At 39.4% G+C, this 10673-nt stretch overlaps 1 protein-coding gene across 2 annotated transcripts; it reads right to left on the bottom strand.

Annotated features, from left to right (window-relative positions):
• Positions 1–8362: 8362 nt before the first annotated feature.
• ppp1r3ca (protein phosphatase 1, regulatory subunit 3Ca) lies at positions 8363–10368 on the bottom strand. Of its 2 annotated transcripts, none has more exons than XM_060880309.1 (2): positions 10191–10368; positions 8363–9754 (listed from the first exon to the last, which is right to left on the bottom strand). In XM_060880309.1, exon 2 carries the CDS (start codon positions 9730–9732, stop codon positions 8884–8886), a length of 849 nt encoding a protein of 282 aa, XP_060736292.1. In that variant the 5' UTR covers positions 9733–9754; positions 10191–10368; the 3' UTR covers positions 8363–8883. The 2 variants fall into 2 exon arrangements, with proteins under 2 accessions (XP_060736292.1, XP_060736291.1); XM_060880308.1 differs by having other exon boundaries at positions 8364–9759.
• Between the last annotated feature and the right edge of the window lie 305 nt (positions 10369–10673).

Genomic DNA, 10673 nt, shown 5'->3' with positions numbered 1-10673 from the left:
TATTATTTATATTGACATTATTTACATTAACATTATTTACATTGACATTATTTACATTATTTACATTGACGTTATTTACATTATTTACATTGACATTATTTACATTATTTACATTGACATTATTTACATTATTTACATTAACATTATTTACATTATTTACATTGACATTATTATTATTTATATTGACATTATTTACATTAACATTATTTACATTGACATTATTTCCTGTCCAGTGTCACCCAAATGAGGATGAGGTTCACTTCTGAGTCTGGTTCCTCTCAAGGTTTCTTCCTCATATCACCTTGAAATTGAATTGAATTGAAATAGAATTTTAATTTACATTTTGTGATGTTTGTGACGTTAGCAGTTGTGACGTTACAATGTTTTTAAGTCACACATGTCGATCTTTTTCCATACAATAATCATGTGTAAGGTTTGATAAATACTGAATAATAACATCCTGGTTATAGAATCAAGTTTCAATAAACATCTAAAAATAAAATCAAGTTCAGGACAAAGACAGTTTTGATGAATTGATGTTCATTACAGTAGACAGGATGCTCCGTGCTCATCTCCACACTGCTGCTGGCTCCTTATCTGCAGATGTGTAAACATTTACACTGCACACACACACACACACACGCACGCGCACACACACACACACACACACACACACACACACACACACACACACACACACACACACACACACACACCTCATTACAACACATGCTCAAAATGCAGCTTTTAGTCAATACAGGATCAAAACACAATGTAGAAATGTAATTCTTTTAAAAAGTCAGAATTATTGGCACCCCGATAAACATCCATGTCATCTTCATGAACCTCTTTTATATGTCTGTGTTTACAAACATAAATCTAAGTAAAAGCAGTGAAGGGCCGCAGTGTTTATCAGAGTTATGGTACAGATACAGTACTGAAAACACACTGAGATGAACAGAACAGAGTTCAGTGTGTGTGTGTGTGTGTGTGTGTGTGTGTGTGTGTGTGTGTGTGTTCTGGGGATATGTAATATCAGACAGTTCTTCTAGGTTATGTTCAGCTCTCAAATCAGAACAGGACAAACTCATCTTTGATATTTATATTTGTCCCTGTGGGTGTGGCCTGGAGTGAGTTAACAGTATAAAATATAAACAAACAAAAAACAAATAAACAAACATGTATATAATCATCCTTTGTAATGTACATTCAGTCATCACTCATACATCACTCAATCATCACTCAGTCATCACTCAATCATCACTCAGTCATCACTCAGTCATCACTCAGACATCACTCAATCATCACTCATACATCACTCATTCATCACTCATACATCACTCAGTCATCACTCAGTCATCACTCAGACATCACTCAATCATCACTTAGTTATCACTCAGTCATCACTCAGACATCACTCAATCATCACTCATACATCACTCATACATCACTCAGTCATCACTCATTCATCACTCAGTCATCACTCAGACATCACTCAGTCATCACTCATACATCACTCATTCATCACTCAGTCATCACTCAGACATCACTCAGTCATCACTCATACATCACTCATTCATCACTCAGTCATCACTCAGACATCACTCAGTCATCACTCAGACATCACTCAGTCATCACTCATACATCACTCATTCATCACTCAGTCATCACTCAGACATCACTCAGTCATCACTCATTCATCACTCATTCATCACTCAGACATCACTCAGTCATCACTCATACATCACTCAGACATCACTCAGTCATCACTCATACATCACTCAGTCATCACTCAGTCATCACTCAGACATCACTCATTCATCACTCATTCATCACTCAGTCATCACTCAGACATCACTCAGTCATCACTCATACATCACTCATTCATCACTCAGTCATCACTCAGACATCACTCAGTCATCACTCATACATCACTCAGTCATCACTCAGTCATCACTCAGTCATCACTCAGACATCACTCAGTCATCACTCAATCATCACTCATACATCACTCAGTCATCACTCATACATCACTCATTCATCACTCATTCATCACTCATACATCACTCAGACATCACTCAGTCATCACTCATACATCACTCCGTCATCACTCAGTCATCACTCATACATCACTCAGTCATCACTCATACATCACTCAGACATCACTCAGTCATCACTCAGACATCACTCATACATCACTCCGTCATCACTCAGACATCACTCAGTCATCACTCAATCATCACTCATACATCACTCAGTCATCACTCAGACATCACTCAGTCATCACTCATACATCACTCAGTCATCACTCATACATCACTCAGTCATCACTCAGTCATCACTCAATCATTACTCATACATCACTCAGTCATCACTCAGTCATCACTCAGTCATCACTCAGTCATCACTCAGACATCTAAAAATAAAATCAAGTTCAGGACAAAGACAGTTTTGATGAATTGATGTTCATTACAGTAGACAGGATGCTCCGTGCTCATCTCCACACTGCTGCTGGCTCCTTATCTGCAGATGTGTAAACATTTACACTGCACACACACACACACACACACACACACACACACACACACACACCTCATTACAACACATGCTCAAAATGCAGCTTTTAGTCAATATAGGATCAAAACACAATGCAGAAATGTAATTCTTTTAAAAAGTCAGAATTATTGGCACCCCGATAAACATCCATGTCATCTTCATGAACCTCTTTTATATGTCTGTGTTTACAAACATAAATCTAAGTAAAAGCAGTGAAGGGCCGCAGTGTTTATCAGAGTTATGGTACAGATACAGTACTGAAAACACACTGAGATGTTCAGAACAGAGTTCAGTGTGTGTGTGTGTGTGTGTGTGTGTGTGTGTGTGTGTGTGTGTGTGTGTTTGTGTGTGTGTGTGTGTTTGTGTGTTTGTGTGTATAAACATGTTAAAAAAAATAATTCTTTGTGTATAGTATCAGTTGTTAATGATCATCACCATGGTAACGGTGTGTGTTCTCTTTCCTTCCCCTTTAGTTTCAAAACTAAAAACACAAATAAAAAGAATGCCAAATGGCAGATTTTGCCAAATCATGCAAAATACAACCACTCTCAGAAATGTAAAGAAATAAATCTGAATCAGAAAAATGTTTGATAACAATAAAATAATTGCTAGATTAATAGATTAATAGTTTGAATGTTTGAAACTTTTTTCTCTGGCCCATGTTTACATGTGTGTATTTTCTCTAAACTTCCACAACAAAGAGAGTCATAATCAGTGTTATGTCACATAGAAACGTTATCAGAGAAGTGTGTCTGTGTGTTTTGTTGACAGATCCATGGTCTGAACTTTACTTCCACTGAACTTCTCACTGATCCTATGGGACGGGGAGGCAAAACTTATGGAGCGGTTGGTGGACGTGATAAACAGCAAGTGACACACACCAAGCTGCCGTCAGTCATCCATCACCACCAGAAAACACACCTGTCTAAAACAGCGCTATTGTTTGGTCAGGGAGATTTATATGGATTAGTGTTTCATGTGTTTCTGACCTGAACTCTGTGTGTGTGTGTGTGTGTGTGTGTGTGTGTGTGTGTGTGTGTGTGTGTGTGTGTGTGCGTGTAATTTATATGGAGATTTATATGGATTTGTGTATCATGTGTTTCTGACCTGAACTCTGTGTGTGTGTGTGTGTGTGTGTGTGTGTGTTTTCAGAGTCTCTTCAGAATGAGTGCATTATTTTAAAGCGAATGAATCACTACCTTCTGACCAATTAGAGTGCAGCACTCAGCAGCTCTGTGGTGTAAAATTAGAGCTCTCACCTCTGTCCTACTTTGGAAGCCACTGAGCTGTACAGGAACCAGAGCCAGGAAACTCGTCCCATCAGGAATGTGATTCCAGAACATCATCACTCTGTAGTGTACATGCCTCAGCACTGCTGTGACTCGCTGTGTTCCTGCAGAACTTTACAATTTATAGTAAACACATTTACTGCAATTCTACATGTTCTGCCATTTAAGTCTAAGTCTGCCATTTTATTCTTTTCACAGAAACTTTTAAACTCACTGTATTACTATATTAGTGCCAATTTTTCTTACATTCCCAGTCTTCTATATTCCCAGTGTCTTATATTTTATTCCACATATTGTGTGTGTGTGTGTGTGTGTGTGTGTGTGTGTGTGTGTGTGTGTTCTGGGAATATGTAATATCAGACAGTTCTTCAAGGTTATGTTCAGCTCTCAAATCAGAACAGGACAAACTCATCTTTGATATTTATATTTGTCCCTGTGGGTGTGGCCTGGAGTGAGTTAACAGTATAAAATATAAACAAACATAAAAACAAATAAACAAACATGTATATAATCATCCTTTGTAATGTACATTAACTAATACCTCATGACTTTTGACAGAATGTAGTCTGTACAATTGCCCTGAATCGCTCTGTTACTGCGGCGTCATCACTCAATCATCACTGAGTCATCACTCAGTCATCACTCATACATCACTCAGTCATCACTCAGTCATCACTCAGTCATCACTCATACATCACTCAGTCATCACTCAGTCATCACTCAGTCATCACTCATACATCACTCAGTCATCACTCATACATCACTCATACATCACTCATACATCACTCATACATCACTCAGTCATCACTCAGTCATCACTCAGTCATCACTCAGTCATCACTCAGACATCACTCAGTCATCACTCAGTCATCACTCATACATCACTCAGTCATCACTCAGTCATCACTCATACATCACTCAGTCATCACTCATACATCACTCAGTCATCACTCAGTCATCACTCAGTCATCACTCAGTCATCACTCATACATCACTCATACATCACAGTCATCACTCAGTCATCACTCATACATCACTCATACATCACAGTCATCACTCAGTCATCACTCATACATCACTCAGTCATCACTCAGTCATCACTCAGTCATCACTCATGCATCACTCAGTCATCACTCATACATCATTCATACATCACTCAGTCATCAATCAGTCATCACTCATACATCACTCATACATCACTCAGTCATCACTCATACATCACTCAGTCATCACTCAGTCATCACTCAGTCATCACTCATACATCACTCAGTCATCACTCATACATCACAGTCATCACTCAGTCATCACTCATACATCACTCATACATCACTCAGTCATCACTCAGTCATCACTCATACATCATTCAGACATCACTCATACATCACAGTCATCACTCAGTCATCACTCATACATCACTCATACATCACTCAATCACTCATACATCACTCCTACATCACTCAGTCATCACTCATACATCACTCAGTCATCACGCATACATCACTCAGTCATCACTCATACATCACTCAGTCATCACTCATACATCACAGTCATCACTCAGTCATCACTCATACATAACTCCTACATCACTCAGTCATCACTCATACATCACTCAGTCATCACTCATACATCACTCAGTCATCACTCATACATCACTCATACATCACTCATACATCACTCAGTCATCACTCAGTCATCACTCAGTCATCACTCATACATCACTCAGTCATCACTCATACATCACTCATACATCACTCAGTCATCACTCATACATCACTCAGTCATCACTCATACATCACTCATACATCACTCAGTCATCACTCATACATCACTCAGTCATCACTCATACATCACTCAATCACTCATACATCACTCCTACATCACTCAGTCATCACTCATACATCACTCAGTCATCACTCAGTCATCACTCATACATCACTCAGTCATCACTCAGTCATCACTCATACATCACTCAGTCATCACTCATACATCACTCATACATCACTCATACATCACTCAGTCATCACTCATACATCACTCAGTCATCACTCATACATCACTCAGTCATCACTCATACATCACTCAGTCATCACTCATACATCACTCAGTCATCACTCATACATCACTCAGTCATCACTCAGTCATCACTCATACATCACTCAGTCATCACTCATACATCACTCAGTCATCACTCATACATCACTCATACATCACTCAGTCATCACTCATACATCACTCAGTCATCACTCATACATCACTCAGTCATCACTCATACATCACTCAGTCATCACTCATACATCACTCATACATCACTCAGTCATCACTCATACATCACTCAGACATCACTCAGTCATCACTCATACATCACTCATACATCACTCAGTCATCACTCATACATCACTCAGTCATCACTCAGTCATCACTCATACATCACTCAGTCATCACTCATACATCACTCATACATCACTCATACATCACTCAGTCATCACTCATACATCACTCAGTCATCACTCATACATCACTCAGTCATCACTCATACATCACTCAGTCATCACTCATACATGGTTCAGTATTTCAGTAGTTCAGTGATTTAGTGCTTCAGTTGTTCAATGGTTCAGTGAGTTTCAGTTCTGTTTAAACTCTGTTTAAAGTTCAGGTAAATTCAGAAGTTCAGATGTGTGGAATCATGAATCTACTACAGTCTACAATGTCTACAGTTTAAACACCACTCACTCCACTTCATATAACAACGTGTACTGCACTGTACACTACACCACTGCAGTCCTGGGACATGTGTAATATTAAAACATGGGAGAACGTTCACATTTCAGCAGGACCATGACCCCAAACACAAGAGTAAAACAATGCAGGTGCGTTAAAAAAAGGTTCATGTTCTCCAGTGGCCAAGTCAAAGTCCTGATCTGAGTCCCATTTAACATCTGCAGCAGTGTTTGAAAACAACATCCAACCCACCTGAAGAACCTGGAGCAAATCTGCCAGGAGGAATGGCTGAAGATCCCAAACTGTGTGCAGAGCTGCTCAGAGCTTTAATGTACATTTAGAGCTTATTGGTGTGAAGCTTCTGTAATCTAGACAAATCTGATGACGTGTAAGGAGATGACATTCATTTAAAAACATCTAATAAAGTGGAATATCATCTGGATTAATGGATCCTGAAGATGTGTTTACCTGATGAGAGGCTTGTTTACAAAATGATATAGTATTTGATCAAGTGGCTTAAAGATAAGATCAGACAGGTTCAGGTCAGATTGCACAACAGTTATTTTTACACACTTCGGTTATTGCACAACTCCATCATTGTTACGAAGCTACAATTCTGACATTTTAAAGTGATATAAATTAAAAAAAGAAAAGAATCTTCAGTAACTAACAAACAAACAAGCAATATAAATAAGAGTTGTTTGTGAACTATTGTGTGTAGAATTATAAAGATTTCATTTTAAATTGCGAGCAGTTGTGTGTGTTGTGTAACACTGCGTGTCCTGATTTCCTGATCTGACCCACATGTGGTTTAACTCTCGGTTAAATAAATATTACATTCTGATTCAAGGTCAAGTGTGTTTACCTGGCTGTGTGTGTGTGTGTGTGTGTGTGTGTGTGTGTGTGTGTGTGTGTGTGTGTGTGTGTGTGGACTCTCTCACTCTAAATCACTTTTAGGTATTTATTTATTACAAATACATCCTATTGTTTTTTTCTGTTTTAGATACAAAAAAGCTCTAAACACTCGTCCCCTCAGCAGTCTCTCTTTATTCTCTCTGTTTATTCTCTCTCTTTATTCTCTCTCTTTATTCTCTCTCTTTATTCTCTCTGTTTATTCTCTCTCTTTATTCTCTCTCTTCAAGTTAATAAGAGAAAAAGTTCCAGCTTCACCTTTGACTGAGACACAGATCTCACACTGGAGACTCCTGCAGAACATCACACACAGACACACACACTAGAGACTCCTTCAGCACGATCACACACACGTACACACACAAACACATACACACACACACACACACACACACACACACACACAAACACACACACCTCCTCACACTGGAGACTCCTTCAGCAGGATCACACACACACGCACACACACACACACACACATACACACACACACACAGACACACACACACACCTCCTCACACTGGAGACTCCTTCAGCACGATCACACACACGCACACACACAAACACACACACCTCCTCACACTAGAGACTCCTTCAGCATGATCACACACACACGCACACACACACACACACACATACACACACAAACACACACACCTCCTCACACTGGAGAATCCTTCACCACATATTTGTCTGTCTATGTCAATGTACACATCTCTGTAAATGAGTGGTTGCCTTGAAAATGATCAAAATGATCTCTTTAATTATAAATAAACTTGTGCTACTGTTAGAGCCTTCTGACCAATCAGAACTTAACACTGAGATGTGAGTATAAAGCACCTAAAACAGGCCTTACACACACACACACACACACATACACACACAAAGAAACAGACACTTTCTGTATTGTCACGAGTGTTTATTCATTCACACCACATCAAATCAACAGGAGACCATCCAGGCAAAAATGAGACACACTCTTTCAAAGCAAATCCATCAAGCAGACAGAAATCCCCAACATGAACACAGTGACTGTGTGAAATAACACTCTGAGCTACAGAGAGGAATCATTCTGAAATTTAAAACAAATACACATTCAACCTTCAATATGAAGGAGGATCTCAGGCACGGCTCTTCCTCCAGTTCGTGTTGAAGTGATTTTCAGTTATTTTTATGTTCAGAGTCCATTAAAGCTGCTTGAAAATAATTTCCCATCACGCAGACTGATAACTATCAGTATGACAGAATAACATGGTAAAGAAATGTCAGTCTGTAAAGATGATGAAGTCTCAAGCATGAACAGAGGTAAAAATCAGATGGAAGGAGATCTCTGTTCTGATGAACGACAAAAGAAAGCTTTTGTTGCTGTTTTATAGCTTATACCTTATTAAGGTTGTGTGACTGTGTGTCACCAGTAGGGGGCGCTGATCCCTATCATTTTGTCCCACTCAGGAGAAATTCTGTTGCACCTCTGCTGGCTTCTGAATCGATCGAGTGAATCTGTCTCCTTAGTCGTCTCCTTCTTCTCATCGTGTGTCGCCACAAGTGCGTAATTCTTTCCGTTGTTGTTGTCCCAGTGCGTCTTTCCACTGCTGGTGTAGCGAATGCAAAACTCCACACTGTCCCGTGGCAGGACACATGCTGGAATTTCAATGACAAAGGAGAACGTGTCGGTGTCTCTACATCCGATGATGTTCATAAAAGTACACTCGACGTCTCTGTGGGTTTTCCATGAATCAAAGGTGATCCGAACATGGACGGATTTCTCGAAGGTCACATTCCGCACTTTAATGGTCCCGGTAAGCGTGCGGCCCTGCAGCGTGCAGCTCTCAAGACACACCAAATTCTTCATCAGTCGATTCCTGAAGTCCACGTATTCTGCTGCGGGTTGGCGAAACTCCAGGATTCTGCTCTGGACAAGATTAAGAGCGCCCTCTAACTTCGGAACATGGAACTGCTGGAGCGAGGTTGATTTTTTATTTTCGCCAGGGGAGAAAACTCGGACTGCGGTCAGCGACATGCCTTTGGAGTCGGCGAACACCACCTTCTTCTTAGCTTTGGCTTGGGGAGCCTGCCGGGCGCAGCACGGCGGATTGGGACTGATGTTGTGTGTGTTTTTAATGTTGATGCAGGGACGTAGAGGTTTACATTGAAAGTTGATGAGGTTCCTTGCTCTGTAGTCCTCATATGAGCTGAGGAAGCTGTGCAGAGGTGGAGAGTGTGTGATGTAGAGCTGCACAGCCATGTTCACTGGCATGATCACACACAGATTTATCAGCCTGAACTTGTGGAGGACGCCACACACACACACACACACACACACACACACACACAAATTAATATAGGATTTTAAGTACAAGATTGCAGTAAAAGGCTCCACTGTCTAATACAACAATATAACATCAAATCTTTTCTGCCAGATTGTGTATTTTATAAAAGTTCTTAATTTCGTGTTCAATCGTTTTCTAATTAATCTTCAGAACTGTAAAATGTTAAAATTTAATATTACTGTTATGTTTTTAAATATAAATATTTTTTAAATCAATATGATCTGGAGGTATGAGTGTTTTATGGTGATCATGATTATAGTTATATTTAATAATTATAATAAAAAAGGTATTTTAAACGACTTCTCTAACATTTAGCAAAGTTAAATAGATATCAAAGCTTCCTTAGTTCATAAAGACAGATTAAACTTCCAGCAAACTTTCTTACCTGGAATTAAATATCTTTAGAACTCAGTATTAAAGAGACACTTCACTCTTTAACCCTCCTGTATATATACTGTGTATAAAGTGAAATGTCCAGTCACTCCTCTGTTCACTCCTCTGTTCACTCCTCTGTTCACTCCTCTGTTCACTCCTCTGTTCACTCTGCACACACACCCATTCACGCGCTCCGGCTCCTTATATACCGCATCGGCGTCTCCTTCATTTACATATTCCATAAATCCAACCGGCCACGCGCAGCTCTGACCAATCAGCTCACAGGCGACACATAGAAACCGCGTTCATTTGCATATTTATTTTTTACATATTCAATACCGGTCCAATAGAATCGCGACAGTTTCCTACTAAACTGTAGATAATAATAATTAACTAAATAATTCTGTTAATAATAAAGCTTAAAAACCCCAATGTCCTATTACTGACATGTATAATAATAAATTAATAAACGTTGGTTGTTCACTATTTATTA

The sequence above is a fragment of the Tachysurus vachellii genome, chromosome 10 (genome assembly GCF_030014155.1).
Source record: "Tachysurus vachellii isolate PV-2020 chromosome 10, HZAU_Pvac_v1, whole genome shotgun sequence".
Lineage (NCBI taxonomy): Eukaryota > Metazoa > Chordata > Actinopteri > Siluriformes > Bagridae > Tachysurus > Tachysurus vachellii.
The sequence above is the reverse complement of the archived record's forward strand: the minus strand, read 5'-3'. Positions and strand labels throughout refer to the sequence as shown.